This window comes from Alternaria hordeiaustralica (genome assembly GCF_023758085.1).
Source record: "Alternaria hordeiaustralica strain BMP 2776 chromosome Unknown scaffold_5, whole genome shotgun sequence".
Classification (NCBI taxonomy): domain Eukaryota; kingdom Fungi; phylum Ascomycota; class Dothideomycetes; order Pleosporales; family Pleosporaceae; genus Alternaria; species Alternaria hordeiaustralica.
In genome coordinates this window covers 909,838-934,088 of record NW_026056777.1, presented here as the reverse complement: position 1 = coordinate 934,088, position 24,251 = coordinate 909,838, and the positions used below count along the sequence as shown (strand labels likewise).

At 53.0% G+C, this 24,251-nt stretch overlaps 8 protein-coding genes across 8 annotated transcripts; 4 read left to right on the top strand and 4 right to left on the bottom strand.

The window, feature by feature from the left end:
* Nucleotides 1-1,777: 1,777 nt before the first annotated feature.
* J4E84_003644 (uncharacterized protein) lies at nucleotides 1,778-6,316 on the bottom strand (the record flags this gene model as incomplete). Its single annotated transcript, XM_049386254.1, has 4 exons — nucleotides 1,778-1,926; nucleotides 1,978-2,035; nucleotides 2,094-3,210; nucleotides 3,264-6,316. 4 exons carry the CDS (start codon nucleotides 6,314-6,316, stop codon nucleotides 1,778-1,780), a joined length of 4,377 nt encoding a protein of 1,458 aa, XP_049246103.1.
* Nucleotides 6,317-7,980: 1,664 nt separating this feature from the next.
* Nucleotides 7,981-9,588, bottom strand: J4E84_003643 (uncharacterized protein; the record flags this gene model as incomplete). Its single annotated transcript, XM_049386253.1, has 3 exons — nucleotides 7,981-8,940; nucleotides 8,988-9,349; nucleotides 9,399-9,588. The coding sequence occupies 3 exons, from the start codon at nucleotides 9,586-9,588 to the stop codon at nucleotides 7,981-7,983; spliced, it is 1,512 nt and encodes a 503-aa protein (XP_049246102.1).
* An 870-nt stretch (nucleotides 9,589-10,458) lies between these two features.
* Nucleotides 10,459-11,364, top strand: J4E84_003642 (uncharacterized protein; the record flags this gene model as incomplete). The annotated part of the gene is made up of 1 exon (XM_049386252.1): nucleotides 10,459-11,364. The coding sequence occupies one exon, from the start codon at nucleotides 10,459-10,461 to the stop codon at nucleotides 11,362-11,364; it is 906 nt and encodes a 301-aa protein (XP_049246101.1).
* An 81-nt stretch (nucleotides 11,365-11,445) lies between these two features.
* J4E84_003641 (uncharacterized protein) lies at nucleotides 11,446-15,269 on the bottom strand (the record flags this gene model as incomplete). Its single annotated transcript, XM_049386251.1, has 3 exons — nucleotides 11,446-13,748; nucleotides 13,796-14,168; nucleotides 14,214-15,269. The coding sequence occupies 3 exons, from the start codon at nucleotides 15,267-15,269 to the stop codon at nucleotides 11,446-11,448; spliced, it is 3,732 nt and encodes a 1,243-aa protein (XP_049246100.1).
* Nucleotides 15,270-16,014: 745 nt separating this feature from the next.
* On the bottom strand, nucleotides 16,015-17,550 carry J4E84_003640 (uncharacterized protein; the record flags this gene model as incomplete). Its single annotated transcript, XM_049386250.1, has 1 exon — nucleotides 16,015-17,550. One exon carries the CDS (start codon nucleotides 17,548-17,550, stop codon nucleotides 16,015-16,017), a length of 1,536 nt encoding a protein of 511 aa, XP_049246099.1.
* A 290-nt stretch (nucleotides 17,551-17,840) lies between these two features.
* On the top strand, nucleotides 17,841-19,419 carry J4E84_003639 (uncharacterized protein; the record flags this gene model as incomplete). The annotated part of the gene is made up of 3 exons (XM_049386249.1): nucleotides 17,841-18,407; nucleotides 18,457-19,174; nucleotides 19,226-19,419. The coding sequence occupies 3 exons, from the start codon at nucleotides 17,841-17,843 to the stop codon at nucleotides 19,417-19,419; spliced, it is 1,479 nt and encodes a 492-aa protein (XP_049246098.1).
* Nucleotides 19,420-19,450: 31 nt separating this feature from the next.
* On the top strand, nucleotides 19,451-21,038 carry J4E84_003638 (uncharacterized protein; the record flags this gene model as incomplete). Its single annotated transcript, XM_049386248.1, has 8 exons — nucleotides 19,451-19,478; nucleotides 19,529-19,620; nucleotides 19,671-19,710; nucleotides 19,766-19,973; nucleotides 20,027-20,176; nucleotides 20,228-20,318; nucleotides 20,365-20,454; nucleotides 20,502-21,038. The coding sequence occupies 8 exons, from the start codon at nucleotides 19,451-19,453 to the stop codon at nucleotides 21,036-21,038; spliced, it is 1,236 nt and encodes a 411-aa protein (XP_049246097.1).
* A 2,130-nt stretch (nucleotides 21,039-23,168) lies between these two features.
* J4E84_003637 (uncharacterized protein) lies at nucleotides 23,169-24,224 on the top strand (the record flags this gene model as incomplete). Its single annotated transcript, XM_049386247.1, has 2 exons — nucleotides 23,169-24,086; nucleotides 24,138-24,224. 2 exons carry the CDS (start codon nucleotides 23,169-23,171, stop codon nucleotides 24,222-24,224), a joined length of 1,005 nt encoding a protein of 334 aa, XP_049246096.1.
* Nucleotides 24,225-24,251: the final 27 nt, after the last annotated feature.

Sequence of the window (24,251 nt, the reverse complement as noted above, 5' to 3'; positions counted from 1 at the left end):
TGAAGGCGTCGTTATCGCTTGCCGTGTGGTATCTGGTATCGTGGGAGATATGGCTGCAACGGGAAGGGGGGATCGCCGTCGACGAGGAAGGAGCGGACAGTGCACCAGGGGAGGGAAGCAGCGGGTCGACCAGCGTGCGTCGGTGCGTTCACTCGGAATACGGCAGGCAGACAGGAAAGCTAAGCAGCGTCGCGGTGGGAGGAGCAGAGATATGAAGAGTTGTGAAGGCACGCCAGGCCCATGCCGCCTGGTGGACACGGTCTGTGTGAAAGCTGAGAGTTCGGAGCTAGGGTCAATCGTCGGGCCCGCTAGGCCGTTCGCAGCCATGTCCCTGCAACTGCCCACCGGCTCGTCGCTCTGAGTCGAGCGTAGCTGTAAGACGTCCCTGATCTTCATCGCGTTCACTCGCCCATTCGCTTCCAGCAGCTCACGTCCATCATCATTGTTACAGCGCCATGCTATGACCTTATTGCTGAGCCTTCGCTTCTATTCCTCACGCCTCCCTTCTTGACCTTCACCTGTATGAGTACACGCTGTACACCCCCCCTTGACGCCGCTGAAGGCCCGCTAGATTGATTGCCGCGTGCCTGGCAGGTCGTCGAGTTACCTCGCAACGGGTTAGCAGCCTCGCAGGTCTAGAGCCGTGCGGCGCGACTGGAGTTTGGCTCATCTTGGCTGTTGACGCGCTAAGCCCCCTCGGGCTAAAGCGCGCATAAAACATACGCTGCATCCAATCTTTGAGCCGCCAGATGCACGCGGAGCACCTGGCCGAGAGCCTTGGTCGCAGCTTGTCTGTCATGCACCAACGCGCGACTTGCTGTTCTCGGTGCCACCTTCAACAGCGAAGCATTGGAGAAGGCGACCTTTTTTTTCTTGTTTTGTGCCCGCGCTTGAGCAACCCCGGCCTTGCGCGTCGTTGAGCCCGTTCTATTGAAACGCATGGCCTACCGCAGAGGCAAACGTCGCGACTGTGCCTCTCGATCGAGCGCGCAAATCGTCGATATAGCAGCGCTGTTACTCTGTAGGCGTCCCGAATGCCCACTGTTATCCTGATAAACTAGCGGCGTGTGAAACCGCTATAGCACCCACCCGAGCGGCGCAGCAAACACAGAGGCGAAATCTATGCACTCCTCCGGAACACATACGAAAGCAGATACGCCTATACGCCGACGCGACGAACATACGATCTGGAGACGGGAGGCAGGCTGAGATTAGATAACGCACGAATGATGCGTACCGCAAAAAAGGGTTCTGAAGCCCGCGCACGTGCGTTCCGCCCCAGCCAACATCGCGCTAATGCAGACTGCGGGCAAGCATCGCCTGTCCTACACAGCTCCTGTTCCTAGGGACCTATGGAACTATGATGCTGTCAAATGCGCGATGCGCGCCATAGTACCAACGCCCCAGACCGGCCCAGTCGTGTCACATGGTCGCCCACCGTCCGCGCTTGTAATGGCCATCTGGACCCAGCCTGGCGTTTGTATAGACTCGTCGATAGACTCTCCGATAGTTTTGGAGCAAGCCTCCAACACTTTGTGTACAAGGTTATTTGTATTGAGCTGAAAAGCAGCCAGCCCTGTGCATTACTACTTTTTGCTTATCGCACCCGTCTCTAATGCTGCCCGATCAGAAATGCCGCGCCAACGCCATGCCATGCCATGCGCAACCATCAGTCTGCGCGTTTGCTTGCTTCCTTAGCAAGAGCAGCCGCATCACTAGCCTACGTTCTGGGCCGTGTACCCGCCCGCGCCCAATCAAAACTCCTGTTCCCAAGCTTCTAGTTTGCGCCAGCGATTTCTTCTCTCTTGATACCGGATCTGTCGCACATGCCCTTGAAGATTCCGCCTTGGTCGTACAGATTTAGCGGCGAGTCGAGCTCTGCAATCAGCCCGGCGTCCATGACGCAAATCCTATCGTAGTTGATAACTGCCGGATGTCAGTACAAAGTCGGCGCGCGGCAGGCAGCGATGCACTTACTGGTCTTTAGTCGATGGGCGATGCACAGAAGCGTCTTGCCCTTGAAGCCATCCACGATCTGTTGGTAAATATTAGCTCATGTATTCAACAACACTGCTTGATGACGCAAAGCTTACCGTTTGTTGGATCTTCGCGTCTGTCTCAAAGTCGACCGAGCTGGTAGCTTCGTCACAGACGATAATCTGAGATCCGCGGACGAGCGCGCGAGCCAAAGCCATCAACTGCCTCTGGCCCAGAGAGAAATTGAGACCCTCTTCCTCAACCACACTGTCGAGATGTATGCGTGCAGAGTGATCTTCCATAGTCTGGTCATTTGAAACAAGATCAGCTTGTCGGAGGGCAGACCAGAGCTCCAGGTCGGAATGTTCGTGGAAAGGATCCAAATTGGACCGAATCGTTCCCTTGAAGAGCGTGGGGTCTTGCGGGATAATGGCCAGCTTGGAGCGTAGATCGTGAAGACCAATCTTGCCAATGTCTACACCATCAATGACAATCGAGCCACCTGACAGCTCTTGCAGTCGGAACAACGCCGACATGATGGACGATTTACCCGCTCCAGTGCGACCAACGACACCAATGCGCTCACCAGCACGGACATGCATGCTCAATCCCTTGAGCACCAAAGGAAGCCCATCGCGGTACCGCATCTCCACATTGTCGAAGACGATCTCGCCATGCTCAGGCCAGGTTGGTCGTACCTCGCCCATGTGCAGAGGCGCTTCTTCTTCGAGTTGGCTTCCGTAGTGGTGAATGCGCTCCGTTGAGTTCATGTTGTTTTCGACCTCAGCAAGTTGACGAACCGTAAACTGAATCATCTGCACAATAGTGAGAATGTACGAAAGGACCAGACCAGCAATGCTAGGATCGACGGAGAAACGGCTCGTAACGACGAGGATACCCGTTGTGAAGACGAGTAGAATACCGACAATGTCCAGACGAACACTCAGCCAGCGTTGATTGGCAAAGGTGAGGTAGTAGGCGCTGTTCATATCGTCGACAGCATCGCGAACCGACTTCGAGAACTGATTTTGGAGACCGTAGGCGCGAATAGTCGGGGTACCCATGACAGCCTCGCCGAAGCGCGAGAACACCGTGCTACGAAGAACAGCTTCGTGACGTTTGACCTCGCGTGCAGAAGACCGGTAGAACGCCGCCGAGAACATGAACATGATGAACAGCGGACCCAACGCGATGGCGTAATAGTAGTAATACGAGATGATGAGGATGAAAACACTGTTTATACACGTTAGCTCAAACGCTTCAACAACACATCCCGAGTAACTTACGAAATGATCATAGCAAGCGTCAAAAAGTACATGCGCATCGCATCCGTAATGGTGTTATCCATGACATCGATATCCTTGCTAAAACGATTCGTAATGCGTCCCAGCGGCGTAGTATCGAAGAAGGACATGGGCGCGCGCAGCACACGGGTAATAGCGCGGTGCAGCATGACTTTACCAGCTCGGGTACCGAAGATGGAGACCGAGAAGGAGAAGAAGAACATGAAGAGGGCTTGGCTGAAGCCAAAGGCTGCGTATGCACCAATGTATGCGCCCTCGGAGTAGCCGAATTTGTCGGAGGTCCAGTACGATAGCCAGAGAGAGGTGACGATGTTGGCGCCTTGGGAGAGGACGAGGAGGATGAAGACGAGGGGACCGACCCAGATTCCGCCTCCGGCTTTGATGTATTCGATCCAGACTTCCCAGCTGACGCTCTTGGTTGCGCGTTCTTCCGTCTGCATGAGGGCGGCCTGTTTCTTCTGCTTCCGTTGCTTCTTTGTGCTCTTGACTTCTGCTTCGACTTCGTCCTCGTTGACTTCGTCTTGCTCTTCCTTCTCCTCTTCCTTGGCGGTTGAGCTCATGACTTGCACGAAGTCGGCGTTCTGGGCCATGAGGTTGTCAAACGTGTCGACGGCTTTGACTTCTCCTTGGTCCACCCAGATAATCCTGTCGCAGCGGCTGAGGACGTGGAGCTGATGGGTAGCTAGAATGCGGCATTTGTCTTTGAGCAGACCGCAGATGGCGTTGTCCATGATGTGGCGACCAACGTGGGCGTCGACAGCGCTCAAAGGGTCGTCCATGAGGATGATATCCGCGTTGAAGTAGATGGCTCGAGCAATGTTCATGCGCTGCTTCTGACCACCAGAAACGGTGATACCGCGCTCTCCAATCTCGGTCGCGTCGTTGTGCGGTAACATGTCCAGGTCAGGACGGAGGGCGCAGGCATCCACGACTTGGTCATACCATTTCTTGTTGAACTCTTTGCCGAAGATGATGTTCTCTCGTACCGTCGCGTTCTGGATCCAGGCGTATTGCGGGCAGAAAGCACGCGAGGCACCAAAGACAACTTCACCACTAGTCTTGCGCATGTCTCCTGCGAGAGCCGCAAGCAGCGAACTCTTTCCAGACCCAACACCTCCGATGATAGCCACAAGCTCGTTTCGTCCAATGTTGAGGTCCAGTCCCTTGATCTCGAAGGGCTTCTCCTCTTCCACAGCCGTCGCATCGGAAAGTGGTCTCTCTCCACCGTTCGCTGCGAGCTTAGCGTTGGCCTTGCTCTCCCTCTTCTCTTTTCTGGTTTCCGGCTTCTTTCCTGGTGGCCCAGCGGCACCGTCTTCTGCGTCCTGAGTGGGGTGACGCTCCCAGGTGAAGTTTGCGCCCTTCAGTGTGACCGCATCCTTGGCGTCATAATCCCACTTCCCGCTCTCTTCAGCCTCTTCAGCTAGCAAGAACTCTTGGATACGTTTGACGGAAGCGTTCGCGTCGATGACCTGACCGATAACGAGCGGCAAGAAGTTGAGCGGGATACGCATAGAGTTGAACAAAGCGAGCGAGGAGAAAATTGGCGCGGGATCGAGATTGCTGTTGACCTGGGAGTAGGTGATGAACGAAATCATCGAAGCGAAAACGGGCATGGACATTCCGACGGAGAGAACAGCGTTTCGAATCGTGAGCAAAATCTGGATACCGTGAATCTCCTTCTTTCTGATCGCCTGGATGCGCTCCAAGAAACTCGTCTCCCATCCGAAGTATTTGACGAAGCGAACACCTTGTAGAATTTCCTGGGTCAAGCTCACACGCTGATCGGTAATCTTGTTGATGGCAACTCTGCGACGGAACAGCGTTTTGACGGCGCGACCAAGTAGGGGCATAGCGATAAGAATGAGACCAAGACCGGGAAGAGCACTGTATGTCAAGTTGACAAGAAGCAGTGCAGTTGTAATCAGAATACCAACGGGAGCAGTCCAGATCATATGGAAGAAACCACTGGCTTGGTCGATACGATAGGTATCCGTAGACATCAGGTTGACGATTCGTCCATTGCCCCAGCCCTCACCGTCGCCTGCCACACCTGCCGCAGTCTTTGGTGATTGTTTCTTCTCTTTCTTCTTCAGCATCTTCTTGTACCATTTCACTTGGGCTTCGCTTCCTGGCTTAATATCGGGTGGTGGTGCTTCGAGAACAGCCTCGCCACCTGCTTTGGCTCTCCCTGATAGCTTCATTGCCTTGTTGAAGATGAGAGCAATCAGGACACCCCTGGCCTCTCCACCAATCATCATACCGCGGTACATGAAGTGGTTAGTGGCCAAACTCTGCAAGAACTGCATCGCGGTGATTCCAATGACCAGGCCGATACCCTCGCCAATGTCTGGCGCCGGGGCTCCAGTTCGTTGCGCAAGGTAAGCGCGAGCAGCAAATTTGATGAGATAACGTAAGACGAACGGTGCGACCGCTTGGATGACGGATGCTGACAGCTGACATGTGCCTCCGATGATGAACTCCCACTTGAATGTGTCGAACATGGCACCCAACAGGGGTCTCTCCTTGCCTTCTGCTCTCCGCCTCTTGAAAGCCTCTTCCAGCCTTGTTGCCAAAACCTCTGCACTCCTGTCAGGATTGACCTTCCAGATGTCGTTCTTCTCCAACGGCCGCTTGTAGCCCACTCTCATCAAGGGTTGCATCCATTGCCATGAGAGTCGGCTGAAGAAGCTTGCTGTGTATTCGGGGCACACATCGCGCTCCTTTGGGATTGGCGGTGGATTATTCTTCAGGAAATTCAGGCGTTTGTAGAATGGCTTCCTTTTTCGTATCGATCTTGTCGCATTAGATTCACTGTCGCTGGCTTCCGAGTATGCGCTTGTACTGGACTGCAATCGCGCTAGTCTGCCTCTTGCACTGTGTCCATCTCCAGTTTTTTCCACATCCTTCTCCGTTGGTTCGGTACGTATTGGCTCGTACTCCGTCGGATTCTCTGCTGCGGCCTGCGGATCCACGAGTCCAAAGTCCTTCTCTTTCTCGTTCTCATCCAACGATGACGTTGATGGCGACTTCGCCATGGCGGTGGTTCAGCGGCTGGATGCCGAACGCCGAAGAAGGGTCGCGGTGATCGTTGTGTAGGGCCGAAACAAAGTTTGGCAGCCGATTTCGAACGTCACCGTGAAGTCGCAGGGCTGGGGAGGATATTAGATGTTGGTGAAAAGAACGACTAACGCCAGGACTCACGCGGCGACATGTTTGCGAGTGGCAGGCAACGACTAGTCTATATGGCCTCGGAGCAGTCATGAAATCAGTGCATGCACCCGCTCAACATTTAGCGCGTGGTCTTTACCGGAGATAAAATTTCGCCAATGAACGGCTTCCGCGAACCGATGCATGTATAATCCGGGGGCTGTTAGCATCAGGAATGTTCGAGTCCCTCGGTACATAATTCGCCCCGATGACCCGATAGGCTTGATGTTACTCTTCAGCTGCTCCACGATGCTGCATGTTGGCGACGCGAGTGCGCCATCAGCAACAGGCGTCCATCATCCACGCGCAACAAACGTGTCTCGGCTTTGACAGTTCCTTGACAGCTGCTTAGAAATTAACTTCCGCGGATTCGATGTCGTAAAGAGCGTGTGGACACGCAGCCATGATCGGGCAACAGTGGGGCCATCGCTGCATGAAACGATGGCAAAAAGCTTTGGCCCAGACCCGACATGCCGACCTGTGGATTAGTCGCGCCCGTCACCTGTTTGCACAGACAAAGTTTCCCTCCAGCTGGGCGCACTGCGGCCGTAACTACAGTATTGGTTGAGAAGCGGCATTCGGGCATGTGTAAAGGTTGGCCCGTTGTTGTTGACTACCCATCTTGTCGGATGCCCACCTACCGGATCGACAACTAAGCGACTTCCAGATTGGCAGCATGCATCCGCCATATAGCAATATGATGTGTGTAACCCACAACGCATCTAGATGAGACCTATCTTGCGACTGTCAGAGTGCATGCAGCGCACGATGTCTGACTGCACTGAGCATGCATATCGGATTACGTGCACTTCGGGCTACGCACGTGTGCGTCCATTGGCCAAACATCTCCGACGTAGTCATGAAGCCCGAAGTGTCGCGTCCGATGTGGAAACCTCCTCTTGCTGGAAACGGCCCGTAAGCAACGTCGGGAGTTATTAAGGTCCGAACATGTGTAAGCACACAAATATGTAAGCTGTGTCATGGCTATCGGTTACGTCGCGTATCAATCTTGGGACAGACTAGGGAGGAACATCGCTTTACATCGAGCAAAGCGCCAGCAATATCGCAACAGTTCTTCGTTGCAAGCGTCATGCCTCGCCCATACAATCGAAGTCTCACTGCCACACCCTGGGGAAGGTTATTCTTGTGCCTCACTCGACAGCAAGGCGTCGCACGCCGCAATCAGCACTAACCACGAACACGAGGGTCGATACTGTTGAAGAGGGGTTGTACAATCAACAGTCACGATGGTCACATTGGGAGATACGTAGCCAATTCAAAAGCGAAAAAGCGACCGATGAACGGCAAGATTGTGCCATTGTTATTGAGAGGTGCGGTGCGCCGGATGCTTCAGAACCTTCTGAACGCCGGGCCTCGTCCTCAAAGCCATACATACGATGACGGGGCAGCGAAGGATGACCTATTTACAAGTCTACAACAGTCATAGCTTCAAGTCAGTCGTACGGGGTATCGCAAGGAACTGACAATGTTCCTAGTTATCCACTCCTATGTGGACGTTCTTTTCCAGTCCAACCGCGGAAGTGAGCACTTCCTTCTCCTTCTCGCCCTTGAGGTTTGGCAGCTCTTCCATAGCCTCCTTGAGAATCGACAGAGCCGATTCAATCTCCTGCTCCGTGATAACAAGCGGCGGCGCAAGGCGAATAATGTTTTGGTGTGTGGGTTTCGCCTGTCCATCAGAGTCAGCACCATCAACCTCTTTCACATGCATAATCTTGAGGGCTCTTCCTACCAGTAATCCCTTCTCTTTGCAGAGCATGCAGAGATCCCACGCGCTGTGTCCGTTTGTCTTGCTTTCGTCGATGACAATTGCGTTCAAGAGGCCCTTTCCACGAATGATCTTGATCATGGGGTTGTTGATATTCTTGAGGCCTTCTCGGAACTTGTTGCCTAGTGTCTCAGCGCGCTCAACCATGTTCTCCTCTTCGATGAGCTCAAGAGCCCGGATCGCGACGGCAGAGCCGAGAGGGTTGCCGCCGTACGTTGAACCGTGAGTACCAGGTTCAATAGTGAGCATGACTTCTTTCGAGCCGAGAACGCACGAGACAGGGTACATGCCACCTGAGATGGCCTTGCCCAGCAGGACCAAATCAGGCTTGATGCCACTCCACTCATGGCAGAGCATCTTGCCTGTCCGCGCAATACCCGTTTGAATCTCGTCGCAGATGAGCAGGACGTTGTGCTTATCGCAGAGTGCCCTCACTTCCCGCAGGTAGCTGTCATCTGGCACCACGATACCCGCTTCACCCTGAATGGGCTCGACCAGGAAAGCAGCTAGGTTCTTTCCATGCTTCTCGAAGGCTTCCCGCACATCGTCGACATTGTTGTAACGGAGTGGTTTGCCAGTGGCGGGGCACGCGCTTCCAATACCAGGGAGGTACGGGCCGTAGTTGTCGCGAGATTCGGGGTCAGTGGACATGGTAATCGCGGCAAACTACCAGCATGTTAGCTGGTTTGGAAGAATGGGGCAGGCATGCATACTGTCCGTCCGTGGAAGTTCTCCTCTACCGAGAAGACCAGCGCCTCGTTCTGCGGGATACCCTTGACTTTGTATCCCCATTTGCGCGCGACCTTGACGGCTGTCTCAACCGCCTCGGCGCCAGTGTTCATGGGAAGGATCATGTCGAAGCCGAACAGCTTGGTGGCATACTCTGCAAAGCGCGGGAACACATCGTTGTAGAAAGCGCGACTGCTCAGAGTCAACCGCGAGGCTTGCTCAGTGAGGGCCTTGACAAGCTCGGGGTGGCAGTGACCCTGGTTGACGGCGCTGTAGGCGGAGAGGAAGTCGAGGTAGTGCTTGCCCTCGGGGTCCCAGACGCTGCAACCACTTGCTCTTGAAAAGACTAGCCTGGGTTAGTCATGCATTCCAGCCGTAACTCCATGGTTGCATACCAATGGGCAGTGGGTGGTAGTTGTGCGCAGCGAAGTCAGCCTCTGTCTTGATGGCATCTTGCGACGACGCCGAGTGGTACTTGGAGGGATCTGGGGTGCCTGTGGGGTGGAAGGAGCGGGCAGTGGGCTTCAGCGTGGTGCTGTTGCCATTTGCCGCCGCCGTGTCGTTCTGAATTGCGCCAGGAGCCATGGTGGTGGACGGTGGTGATGCTAACGTGGGGTAGTGGGGAAGGGGATGGTTGCTGCGCTGGGGCGTGAGTTGAGGATGCAAGAGACGGAAGCAGCGGCGGCGGGCTTCTTATTTTGTTCCTTGGTTGAGGGTTGTGCCGTGGATCGCCTCCAACTGTACTTAGGAGACAGTCTTCGTAAGAGCAACTGGTGTTATCGCCTCAAGATGCCTTTAGAGGAACGCGACCAACGAGCGCCCTCGGCTGACTGCGGGTTATGCATATAGCGCCGCTGCCATTGGCTCGTGACGGCGGGACGGGCATGGCGCGCTGGATTGCTGCGAACACGCCAGCTGGCATGCGAGGGAGTCGTGGGAATGCGCAAACTGCAAGAGGCTGTGTTTGGTGATGAGGTTTGGCGATGATGATAGGCATGGCGCGTGTTGCCGGTAAAAGTTACCTGTTCGTCTTCGTGTCTCGACGCGTTGCGCCATTTTCCCGCCTGTTCGAGCAATCACAGCATGGCAAGCTCCGACACCACCATCACGACATCGGCTGCGATAGCCTCTGTTTCTTTCGTAGTGCAATAGCCTTGACAGTTCGTACGTGTCTGCGCCGACCGCCCAAGGGTTCTGACTTCACTCATGTATGCATCGCGCACTCGTCGCAGGTGCTGGGTGCAGCAGTGGGGACTGACTGCCCAAGGCGAGACTGGCGTCATAGCTAAAGCCTAGATTGCTGTACGGCAACGATAGCCACCACAAAAGTCAGCCTTGCGAATACAAAGATTGCGCCGTATGTCTTCACATATGGTCAGTCGCACACTAGCCCTGTTTGCTACATTCCAACCATTACGAAATACGAGTCCATCCAGCTTCGCACGATACACCACCATGTCTACCAAACCACCACTCAACAAGTCTTCCCCAATTTACTGGATCCTCGACTGGGATGGCACCATCACCAAGAAAGATACACTAGATGCCCTCGTCAACATATCCGCCGCCACAAAACCAAACTTCCCTACCCATGACCACTGGAACAGTGTATCGAAGGCATACATGGACGACTACACGGCTACCCTGGCCCAACTCGCTCCTAATGGTACACTACCCAGCACAGTCTCAGCAGAGAAACAACTCCTCGGCCGAATGAGAGCTGTGGAACAACGCAGTCTTGATCGTGTATCTTTTTCTGGTATTTTCGCTGGCTTGACAAGAGATGCGATCGGCGCCGGCGCAAAGCAAGCTATACATTCACGTGCTGTAGAGCTACGAACTGGGTTCGAGGGTTTCTTCAGGCATATCCAGCACGACCGCAAGAGGGATGGGTTCATGCTTCTCAGTGTCAACTGGTCTCGCACATTCATCCAGTCTTGCCTGGGTGCAGCAGATATCGTTGATGTACCTACCTGTTCCATCATGGCGAACGAACTGGACAACATTGAGGTTGGAGAGCCATCCACCGGTATAATCATCTCGACTATCTATGATGACGCACGTATCATCATGTCGAGCGGCGATAAGCTGGAGAAGATGAAGCACACCCAACTCAAAGGCCAAACCGTGTACGTGGGCGATAGCTGGACAGACATCGAATGCTTGCTCGCAGCCGACCTGGGGATTTGCATCCGAGACGAGCCCGTGGGCAGTTCACAGAATAAACTCGCGGAATCGTTGACGAGGCTGGGGGTATCATGTCCGCGTTTGAGCGACTACAAAGAGGCTGATGAGTGGGGGGTTGTATGGGCGAGAGACTTTGCGGAGATTCAAGATTGGATTGCTAGCAAGTCAACGTAGACTTGCAGTTTAGACGAACACTACCAGTGTAATATATCCCATGTTTCAACTCCAGACGCGCACGCTATGTTATAATTTCGCTCAAGCCTCCGTCTCAACACCCGCTCCATCCCTCTCATGATGATGGAACATGTGTCCAACCTTCTTCTTTCCACGATCGCCGACATGCTTCATCCATGCCAAAGTCCTCGGGCCCTTCCATTGCATCATGCCCCTATTTTTCCGATGTAGAGCGTGTGCACTCTCCCTGTAGTCTTTTATCTTACTGATAGGACCGCTGGTGCCATCTGTACTCAGCTTAGAGTCGATCCTTTTACCGCCATCCTGAAGGAAGTCTGGGACAAATTTCTTCTTATCGGGATCGTCGCCGTCGTCCTCAGAATCCGAGCTATCGGAGGATGAGCTGTCGTTGTCAGTCTCTTTGTTGTCGTTGATGCCGGGCTTGTCGGAGCCTGACGAATCGTCCCAGTCGGTCCACTCATGGTCGTTGGTAACTTCGAGAACTTCCATAACGTTGGAGATGTGCTTGTCGCCCTTTGCAAGCTTTTCGTGGTATCCTGATAGGCCGGACCAGAACGTCAATGTTACTTCGATCTCGCCAACCTTCTCACCATATGTTTCGAGCACATTGTTTTCTGCGCGCTTCAAGTCGCCACTCCAGACAGGGATGCGTACTGTCTGTTCCTCGTTATCGGGAACATCCTTAAGCCAAAGGATACCAAAACCTGGTGTGTGGTCTCGGAATGTGGCATCTTGTCGGAATTCGAATACCAATGGCGCACAGTAGCGCGCCCGCACAGGTAAGCGAATGCTTTTATCCTTCTTCGTAGTCCAGATAGTCGAGCCATCCTCCGAGTGAACTTTGCCATTACGCCCCCGCGAATGTAATTTTGCACGTTCTAGTGGAGTACGAACCTTGAGTCGAAGAGGCTGCAGATGTTCTGGAACGTCAATAGCCTTTATGCGGGGATTGATGTCCACGGTCCCGTAATCCCAACCAAGCATGCTTCGTGGTAGTTCGACTTGCACGCTTCGGAAGACCATGGAGATTCTGACCCGACCATATCCAACACCTCCAGCGAGTGGAAACATGTGATTGATCTGACTGCGCTTTTGGAATACCCTTTCTAGAGGGAGGTAGACGATTCCAAGCAAGGCGTCGTCTTCGTGTATGCGAGCATCCCGAACGGCAACATGTATTTCAGTGTTGCGAACATCCCGGATGAAGCGCTCGCAACCAGCGTTGAAGAATGGTTTCGAGTTCTTTGGCTTGGTACGTGTCTTGAAAATCTTCTTGTGGTTGAGGATGATGGTGCAGTATGAAGAAGGTAAGCCGTCGCCTTCTTCCTCTTCGTCGGTTGCCTCCGCATTTGCAGAGTCTTTCTGCTTGTTTAACGTTTCCAATTCCAAGCCCGTGATTTGGTGGATCTGGATACTGAGTATACCAGACGGGTAGTCTTCGGAAGGCGGGGACGCAATGATGAGCTGGTCTTGCCGAGCTTTGAACTCTTCAGACTTTTGCTGTTCCACTTCATCTCGATGGTCCTCACTTGCTTCTCGAAGTTTGCTCTCTGCCTCCTTGTACATCTTCTTCTTCAGCTGGTCTATGTTCTTGACATCGGGGTCCTCATCTTGCATAGCAAGCTGGTCATCAGTTATCCGGGTTTTCGAGAAGTAACCCAGGCTCCAGCTCAGCTTTCCCGGCATCTCATCTCCGCGTTTGAGGGCTCTGAAACCGTCCTCGCGATCGTGCATCTTGCCGTTGGTATCGTCGCTCTTCATCAATTCTTTGAGGTCTACCTCGATACGTCCCAGGTCGTCATCAGCAGTTGAACGGTCAGAGTCCCACAACTGTAGCCTCAGTTTCTCGTCTACATTCAACTGGTCAAAGGTGACACAGACGAAGCAGTGCTCATCCCAGTGCGGATTCATGTTATCCTGGAGAACACGCGTCGACCACAACGGCTTTCCGAATTTGGCCCATCCCACACTCACGTAGGGATCTGCAGAGCCTCCAAAAGGACCGATCTTGGTATCGCCATGTTTGAAGTCAAATGCATACTTGATGCGCACCATGATAACTCCCTGCGTAATGGTATCTTTTTTGAAGTCGTCGCCCATCATCATGTCCTTGAGGTCTAGAGTCAACGATTTGGGCGCGACATACTCAGCCAGTGCTGCATCCATGGACGACTGCACGAAGCTGGAGATCAAAGGTACATCCATGAGGTTCGGGCCCTTCTTTATAAGCGGCACACACGAGAGAGTGACCTTGGGTTGCCCCATGAAGGACATGGTGCAAATTGAGAAGAACGGAGGATCAGGGCACAGCTGCAGACGGAAGCGCATAACACCAACTATGCCCGCGAGGTCGACCCAAACAGCTAAAACACGTAAGCAGTTGAGGGCTTAATGAGAAGGTCCGACTTACGTATTTTGAAGTTACCTGGCATGTAGAACGCCAACAGTATATGGGCATGTTTGGCGCGCGATTTGATACCCTTTCCTGTGGATGGCCTGTATGCGAATGCAAGTTCGACGTTGACGAAGTCTCCGTCTTCTGCTTGCATGTCGTCTTGTTGTTCGTCATCTTGGCCGTCGCCATCGTCATCACTTGTTTCGACAGTCCGGTCACCTTTTTCCTCATCCGGAGACTTTAGGTTTCCATCGGAGCCCACTGATCTGGCAGCCCCGCCTGTTGGAAGCCATCGAACGCCGAGGATGCGGAGGGCCTCACTACCTTGGCCAAGATCTTCGACAGCCACCATGCGAACCATACTCGGAAGAGAGGCTTGCATGACATCCTACAAAAGTTAGTGTTTATACTTGATCTACTGTCGATTACGTACCTCAAGTGTGTCTGAAATGCTGGCAAATAGATCCGGATTGATCAAGGGCCATATTGAAGCCATCAACGAATTGAGCCATTGTGTACTTTCCGCAGTTTGGGTCTTGGCCAGTCTCTGGCCCTTTTGTCGCTCCGCCTGCCAAACTTCGACATCCCAGACATTCTTAATCTTGTTTTCGGACCACTGTCGCATGAAGAGTATGATAACTGTGGATACGAGTGCCATGACACTGAGTTCAGCGGCCTTCCATGCCTGTCTCCCCCAGCCCGTCGCATGACGCGTCGGCCAAAACAATGTGTTTACCAGCATCAAACTAACGGCAGCTGCTCCCACGCCAACAGTCACAGCCTGCATGTAGACAGTTGTAATTTCGCCTCGGGTCCTGTCAAACGACGGAGGTGGAAACAAGACTTGCATACCCGTATGAGCGTCCTGCGATTCTTGTTCTTCGTATTCGAGATGTTCGTCGCTCTTGTTGATGGCGTCTTTACCGGTCATTGTACGTGGGTCGGACCCTGCAGCGCTCGGGTTCTTCGCGGTGCTCTTCAGCTCGCGATCGGTATAGTCGTGAATCTTGATGGGTAGATGGGTGATGGGATCTGTGACTTCGCGATCTGCACCGTCGGCTTTGAACTTCTTCATATCCTTCCGGGCCTGCTTGGGATCTGACGATGTTAATCCGTCCTCTGTCGTATCCTCGAGTCCATCTTCGTCGCCTTGGTCTTTGGCCAGATTCTGGTCCTTCTGTTCGGGTGTGTTCTTTCCGGCGTGGTCGTCTGCAAGTGGCTCGTCCTGCTCGATGTTCTTGTTCCTGACTGGGTATGGCCCATTGCCGTCGTTGTCCAACTCCACATCTTTTCCATGTCTGAAGACGTTGACGGCGTCCCCTAGCCGGTCGCGTGTGCTCGGTTCGTTACTGCCGTCTGGATGACCGTACTCGTCTTGTCTCCTTTGCTTCTCCTCCCTGTATTTCTGGACCGTAGGTATCGGGTTATGGGCGTTGTGTGGCCGCCGGTAGTTCTTACGCCGGGCCTCTACGTCCTCGACACCGGACATGATGAAGCAGCGCGGACTGGGTTGTGTCGGTAGTGGTAAAGGTGATTCGATGAGCAGCGAGTGGCGGACCCGGCCAATTAGTGGTTGGGGGTAGTGTACAGTCGTGAATTCATTAGTCGTGTGAGATCGTGAGTCGTGGGAAAGCTTGCGAAACCTGTCGCATTGGCAGTGGAAACAGGAAAAGCGCTAAGACAGGGAATGTTCTGCTCTGATCGCAATTGACGTAGGTACAAGCAAGGGACATGGGAAAAGCCCGTCTTGCATGATCCACTTGGCGCGCTGGCCTTGAAGCGCCTGCACTTGCAGCGCCGAGGATCCGGGATGAAGACTGGCCCCGCATGATGCCCGTGCATGCCCAGGTGATGGTCTGCTGGTGGTGCTTTCTGGCGGTGACGTCACAGCTGCCCGCACTTACGCGTTCGTCAGGCCACTGCCACCAGCCACCACCGCCGCAATCGGCAACATTGTTTTGCGGGGGTGCCGAGAGCCGGGCGATCCTGGCGGTTTACCGCACGATTCTACCTTAGCCTCCGTTCAAGCCTCACTTGCAGCTTCTAGCATGCTTCAAATGTGTACAGATTCCTATTTCCAAGGCTTCTAGACGTCCAAGCTTACGCTTAGTCCCTAGCCAACGCACTTCAAGTCGTCAGTGTAACCACGGCAGACCACCAAGGAGATACAAGTGGCATACTCGCACCAAGGGTATCATTTTAACTTCTACTATGCTACTGTGACCACATCTCGATCAATTGCTCCATATCCGCACTTGCTTGTCGGCGCCGCCACTTCCTACCCTTTCACCATCCGGACTCCAATCCAGCGCAAATACCTGGTCCTTGTGCCCTGGCAGGTCCTCCTTTAGTTTACCAGTCCTCATGTCCCACACCTTCAGAGTCGTGTCTTTGCTGCAACTCGCCAACAATCGGCTGTCGGCGGAGAAGCAGGTCATGTATACCGGCCCAACGTGCGCTCTCAATGTGTTGAGGAACTTTCCATCTCGTGCCGACCATAGCTTGACGTGGTTGTCCCATGCTGCAGACGCCAGGAGGGCACCGTCTGGGGAGAAAGTGACCTGGTTGATCTGCTTTTGATGGCCTGTCATTCTGGTGACTGGCTTCGTACTGGTCAAAGGCGTCCATAGGATGATGGTGCAATCTTCCGAAGCAGTCGCTAAGCGTTCTACTACTTCGCCGTTGATGGTAGCGGCCTTCTCAAAGCGCGCTTTGGCTTTCGCGAGCTTCTCCTCCGGGCTAGACGGTACCTTCCGTGTGTGGTCGTGATACGAGGTGCGCAGGACAAAGTCGGTAGAAAGAGCGAGGTGGTTGACCCAATGCGCATGGCCAGATAGCGTGTTCACGAGTGTACCTGTCGCCGCGTCCCAGACCTTTATGGACTTGTCATGAGAGGCGGTATATATCCGTCCAGTACCACCCCACTTCACGCACGTCACATTGCTCTTGTGACCAGACAAGGCGTAGTCGATTCTGCCGCCAACCGCATCCCAGACTCTTACTGTACCGTCCTTTGATGACGACGCAACTCGCGGCCGACCAGGCTCTTGCAGATGGTAGGGCTCCCAAGAGAGTGACGTGATGAAACTAGTGTGACCTTTGAGAGCACTCCCGATCTGTTTCCCAGTGTTCGGGTCCCATATCCGCACTTCGTTGTCGTAGCCACCGGAAGCAAGTAGAGAGCCATCAGGTGAATAGCTGACTGCAAGAACCCATCTTGAGTGCCCCTTCATAGTATGCACTGGCGTTCCTGTGTCGCAGTCCCATATCCTCACTGTCTTGTCTCCGCTACCACTTGCCATCCTGCTGGAGCTGACTGGCGAAAAGTTCACTGACAGAATGTTATCTCCGTGACCCGAAACCGCGGCTGAGCAACGCGAGACTGCCTTGACGCGGAAGACTGCCTGCGGCGCATACTGGAGCACGATCTCGTTTTCTGCCGACGCTTTGCCAGGCTTGACCAAGGCATTGTATAGGTCGTCCTTGTCGGCAAGCGCTTCGGTCGCGCCGTCTGGGAAGAAGCGGTACGGTATCTGATCGTCGGCTTGGTCTTTGAGGTTGTTGAGCAAGAGTTCGAGGTTCTTGGTGGATGCTTGCGATAGCGGTACGGTGAGTACTGGGATACTCCCACTTTCGCCAGTGGCTTGGTCGACGAAGCGCACCCGTACAGTGCCATCAGGTATAGTAGTGTCGATGTCTTGTTGCTCGCGCGCAAATTCGGCTTGCGCGCGCTTCTGGCGCTTTGAAGGCGGCGGATACTGGGTCGCCATAGTTCATATATCCTGCAGTACGGTTTTCGAGTTAGTTACCAGCGTGGCAGAGCTGTTTCTTACTTGCGAAGGCCCCGCTGCTACCGTAAGAAGGGAAAATAATTTCTGGGCGTTATCGATAACAGACGCGCTAGCAGCCAGGAAATAGTGGGGCGGCGCGCCAAGCCGTTCCCTCGACGCGTCTTCTTCCTTCCATCTCGTCATTCACTCACGCGCCTTCAACCCGCTCCAGAGCTGGAGTTGGTGACGTCCCCAATTGCTCAACGGCTAATCTCGCAGCGCTAATCATCATGTTCCAACGATCCAGGCCTTCAACCTCGCAGAGCAATTCCGGGTCCACATCGTATGGGTACTACGGATACGGTGACTACAACACGACTACTACGTCCCGACCAGGCACTCGCAGGAACACAGGCAGACCCTCAACTGCGCGACCGAGGACTGGGGCCTCTACTATCGCTAGGGTCGAGGCTCAGAACGTTGTCTGTGCCATTGCCGAGTCTCGTGGTATCTCACCCACTGTTGGCTTGGCTTTCGTGAATCTCGACACTGCAGAAGCAGTACTCTGTCAAATCTGCGATAGTCAAACCTTCGTTCGAACAGTTCACAAACTAAAGGTCTACGGTCCATCCGAGATTCTGATCGTGTCTACTGCGGCGAGCCCTAGATCAAAGCTCTTCTCGATCGTTGAAGAAAACCTCGAAGACATTGGAAGTAAGCTGACCCTGCTTGATCGCCGCTACTGGGCTGAGTCGACCGGATATGAGTACATTCAGTCTTTAGCGTTCAGAGAGGACGTCGAAGCAATCAAGATTTCCGTCACTGGCAACTACTATGCGGTGTGCTGCATCGCAGCAGTGAGTCCTTTGTTTGACTTCTGAGTGCTATTCATAACCCAATTTATAGGCACTCAAGTACATTGATCTGGGCTTAGGTATGGTCTTCTCCGCTCACTCCCTTCGTATGAGATATGAGCCATCTGAAGGATCGATGATGATCGATGTGTCTACCATTTACTCGCTTGAACTGGTTCAGAATCTCCGCGATCCGAAGTCAAGAGATTGCCTATTTGGTCTTCTCAACGAGACATTGACGCCCATGGGAGCACGCCTTCTTCGGAGCAATGTCTTACAGCCACTCACGGAGCCAGAGGTACTCAACACACGGTATGCTGCAGTCGACGATATGACCAAAAAGGAAGAGTTGTTCTTCGCAACCCGGGCAGCGCTGAAGGACTTCCTCGATGCCGACCGCATACTGACTGCACTGATTGTCGCTCCAAGCAAGACCACTCTGCAGACAACGGAGCAATCCATCAATCACGTCATTATGCTCAAGCAATTCGTCAACTCCGTAAGCCCGGTCTTCGAAGCCCTTACTGGAACTGCATCTGTCATGTTGAACAACATCCGCGAGATATGTGCCCCAGAGAACGTCGCACCTGTCCAGGAACTTATCGACCGTGTCATCAACGAGGACACCACTTATGCAAGGCAGCCTTTGGAACTCAGGAACCAGCGCACTTACGCCGTGAAATCTGGTGTGAATGGGCTGCTTGATGTTGCGCGTACAACTTACAAAGAAGCTACTGAAGATGCGTACCAGCATTCAACAGAGCTCAGTCGTGAGATACAATTCATCGTTTTCAGTAAACCTACTCACTAACTTCGTGAAGAGGAGTGCGATATTCGGCTAGACCTCAAATACGATACGGCACGCCAGTTCTACATGAAGATCGCAACAACCGAGCTGGAAGGCAAAGCACTACCGCCGATATTCACCAACATCATTCGCCGCAAGAATAACATCGAATGCCAGACTTTAGAATTAATGAAGCGTAATCAGAAGGCATGTGGCTACATGCAGTGATTCGGGCTTTGCTGACCACTATCAGATCGCCATGTCGCACCAAGAAGTCATCCTCATGAGTACAGTCAAACTTTAAACGACGATGCTCCTGCTTACTAACCATCATCAGGCGATGAAGCGGTCGAGGCTCTCATCGATGAGGTCCGCAGTCATGTGTCTATCTTGTTCAAGATCTGTGAAGCAGTCGCGATGCTAGACATGGTGACTATGCTTCGACTGTTTGTCATGTTGATGAGGCTGACCGAGAGTAGATTGCGGCCTTCGCTCATCTGGTCACAGTGAATAACTACAGTGAGTAGCATCCGTTCCATGGCGCTCAACGTAAGCCAGGCTGATATCTCCTCAGCTCAGCCGCAGCTCACCGATACGCTTGCAATCGAGGCCGGAAGACACCCGATCAAGGAGAAAATCATGAAGAGCAAATTTGTCCCCAACGATGTCTATGCTACACAACAGACGCGGTTCCAGATCATCACTGGTTGCAACATGAGTGGCAAGAGCACTTATATCCGATCCGTAGCTTTGATGACAATCATGGCTCAGATCGGCTGCTAGTACGTTTGATTGGATTACAAACTCTGAATCTCTGTGTACTAACTGCTTGCAGCGTTCCTGCTAACTATGCCTCATTTCCTATTCTGCATCAGCTGTTCGCTAGACTGGGCATGGATGACAACATTGAAACTAATGTTTCTACCTTTGCCGCGGAAATGAAAGAGATTGCCTTCATCCTACGCAATGTTGATCGACGTAGCTTGTAGGAGACCGATCCATGAGTGGGTACCTTATCATTGCTGACAGAAAATAGAGTCCTAATCGATGAGCTAGGTCGAGGCACCAGTACTAGAGATGGTCTAGCCATTGCGTTAGCTATCGCGGAAGCCCTCGTTTCGAGTCGCGTATGTGAATATACCCCATTGCTGCCGCCTTCTAACGTATTACAAGGCTCTTGTTTGGTTCGCAACCCACTTCAAAGATCTTGCGACTATCATGAGTGACCGCGCTGGAGTTCAGAACCTACACCTGGCAGTTGAGGTGAGGGCGTTTCCATTCTTCCCACATCAAACCACTCACATTCTTAGATGGAAGACGCGCACAGCATGACGATGCTCTACAAGACCGCCCAGGGAGTCGTCCAAGAGATCCACTATGGCCTAACGCTTGCGCGTGTGGTTCCTTTCCCACCCGGGGTTGTGGAGCATGCTACCTTGGTTGCACAACAGGTCGAGCGTCATATGCTGCGAAAGAAAAAAGCATCCGAAACTGTGCTCAAGGAGAAGCGACGCAAGCTCGTCCTCAATCTCAAGGAGCATCTCGTTCAAGCACACACTGGTGTGTTAGAGGGGGAGGTTCTCACTGCATGGCTTAAGGAATTACAAAAGGAGTTTGTGAATCGTATGACTGCTCTGGAAGCTGAAGCTGCAAACGCAGGTCAAGAGAGTGAGGACGAAGAAATGATAGACAGGAGCGAGCTGAGTGAAGAAGAGCGACCTAGCACGTCCGCCAGTCCGTCGGTCATATCAATTGACTCGCATACTAGCTCCACGGATTCTGATTCTACCATTCGAGCAATGTCAGAAGCATCTACTCTGAGAGCAGTCTCCAGTAACGAGCGCTAGCAGTAACGACCATATGCTCCTATGGCTGCTAGTAGCATGGGGAAGGACTGATATACGTGTAGGCAAGAGATTGCCGTATGAAGGCCTTCAAAGCCCAGTGTGATCAAAATCAGAACTCAATAGGATAGTGATTGCTGATATACATCTGTACATAACCAGAGTTACTCGTGAAATGACCCCAAGTTCAAGCGCGAAGCCCACAAGACTAGTATCATGGTCACAAAAGTTGATCCGGTGTCGATCTTGCCGAACTTGTGTCTGGCCCACTTAGCGCGTGAAGCATCGGATTCCAGGGTCATGATTGGAGGCGCTGCAAAGTGCGGGGGTCCTTATCGCTCCTTCTCCGATTAAATCCCTACTTCGGACGGAACAACTCCAGGGCTGCTGTCGGACCTTGCAACCTTATATAAGCGATCGTATACAGACCCTCATCGCGGCAACCGTCCTGTCGCTCGTTAGAGCGCGCTAGGTGAACGCATGCAGTGCAACCAACCCAGCACCTTAGTACCCGGCACCCCGGTGCACTGCTGCTCGTCGCCCAAAGGCTACCCCAGCCTGCCGAGTCGGCCCCGTATGGCATGGTCTTAGCGTGGCGTTCACCAGCCGCGCGAGCATCAGCTTCAGTCATCATTCGCACTATCTTTGCTTTCCCTGTCAATCTAAAGCGCCATGCCTCGACCGAAGAAACCCGGGGTAGAACCTAAAAGAAGATCGCGAAATGGCTGCTGGTATTATCCTAGATCAATGGAGTCTGTTCATTCTTACTCACCAAACACAGGCCGTGTAAAGCTCGAAAGGTCAAATGGTAAAGCAGTTCTAATCGTGGTCTTATCAGAGAGTACTAATAGCATCTCACAGTGGAGAAGAGAAGCCAAGCTGTACCAACTGCGAGCGCCAAGGGGAAACATGCGACTACAGCATAAGACTCAACTGGGGAGGCCGTTCAAAGAAAGATAAGACAAGTACAGCCTCTGATGCTTCGAGTGCAGCGTCTGGCAGTCCGTACCAGTCCTCCTTCCCATTTGAAGAGAACGTTTTCTCGTCTGCCCCCGAACACCCCGTGCAATCACAACATGCACGATCAACATCAAGAACATCCCCACCTAGATCTACGCATTCCATTGATCCAGCTTTGATGCAAAAGCCGCATGATGCCATCCGTACTGAAGCGTCGGGTGCGGACATGTACCTTCAAAACCAAACATTCACGTCCGTTCCCTACAACCATACACAGTATCAGAGTACTGTTGACGCTCGGTCGCATGTCACGTATGATTCGGCTGCCCCCAACTCCCGTAACGCTGGGTTCACATATGCCAATCCTACGATGCCGCCGCCACTGCCGGTTTCAGTGGATTCGATGGCCAAACGCCAGCAGTATGGCTTCTCTACAGACTCGAACACACCAACGTTCCCAGACACAGATTCGCCAAACACACTTTCACCAACGCCATACAGTCCCTACTCGGCTATGCCGCTAACACCGATGTCAATTGGATCTGAAGGAAACATTATGCAAACGTCATCAACACCGCAAAATTCAGCACAATCACCGCCAGATCTCCGTCGTGTGTCTGTCCAGTCTCTCATCAATGATCTTCCAAGGAAGAGATCACGGCCGGCCGGTGACGAGGTCGGACGTGGCCGACAATACCCAATTGCTGATTCTGCTTTCACCACCTACGGATACGACTTGGGTCTCCCTGATATCGATACTCCGAGAAATGACGACTTTTCTGCTATTGCCATCTTCAGCCCTCAAAGCAACACCATGGGATTTAACGAGGACACACCGTATGGTAGCGCTGATCCCCACGGCAAAGACATGGCCTTCGAAAGCGGGGGTTATTATGCAAAACCAGTTCCGATCAGGATTTCGAAGTCTTTAGAACCACTGCCTTCACTGCTCGTAGAGAACCAGATGAATCTCCTGTACTTCCATCACTTCATCAATCACACAGCGCGGGTTCTTGTCAACCATGACTGCGAGCGGAATCCGTTTCGTGAGATTTTACCAGAGAGTAGGTCAACGTTAATCTTCATGGATCTTTGTTAACTGTGGAAGTGGCTGTACAAGACGAGAACATAATGAATCTTCTTCTCGCATATAGCGCGGCACACCGAGCACGCATGCTCAATCACCCCGAGCCCTCGAATCGCATCGCCGTCTGGGTGCAAGACGTGTTCCCCAAGCTACGTGAAGCACTCAACGATGATCCCAACACTGTATCCGACAGTACTTTAGCAGCAGTGATAATGATGGCGAGTCTGGAGGTTATATCTTCTGGGACATTCGAGGTCCCCGTATCCTGGCAAAGCCATCTAACCATGGCACGCCAGATGATCATCCAGCGTGGCGGACCAAAGGGCATGGGGCGGCATGATCGTGTAGCCTACTTCCTGTCGCGTTGGTTCGCATACCTCGACGTCCTCGGCTCACTGAGTGGCAACAAGAACGACACACCTCTTGGCTCCTTCTACTGGTCTAGCGAAAACGCTTCCGCGGACGAAGATTTTGAGATTGACTGTCTAATGGGCTTTACAACAAGATGTGTAGGATCTTTGGCTCGCGTTTCTGAACTAGCGAAGCGCTGTGAACCGCAGCGCATCGACGAAGAAGGCAATGTGAGGGAGGGCTGGACCCCTAGCCCTGAGATTGTAGAGGAAGCCGTTGAGCTTCGTCATGCACTGGAGGAAGGCTTACTGGGCCGCAACATCAGGAAAGGATGCAACCACCGCTCGAGTACTTCCTCTGAGTCTGAAGGTGCATGGGATGCAACCGAGATCTACGCGACCAACGAATTATTCCACTGGGCGGGTCTAATTCACTTGTATCGTCGCGTTCTCGGAAAACCCGCCATGGACCACGAAGTTCAGCAAGCCGTGCGAGAGATTGTGGGCCTACTGTACAAGATCCGGAGAGGAAGTACAGCAGAAGCATGTTTGATCTTTCCCATGTTTGCTGCTGGCTGCGATGCGCAAGACGAAGGACAGAGGGAGAAGATCATCGAGCGGCTGAGGAGTGTGGAGGGCTTCGGACTGAACCATGTAAGCTCCTGCCATCAGAAAGTAAAGACTGACTTGCTTACTCCGTATCAGGTACCCAAGATCAGTACGCTCATGAAGAGCGTCTGGGATACCGGTAAGCCGTGGGAGTCGCTCGTCTCTGGCGAGTTCTTCGGTTGAGGATGCCTTTGTGAAGAGATATTGCAC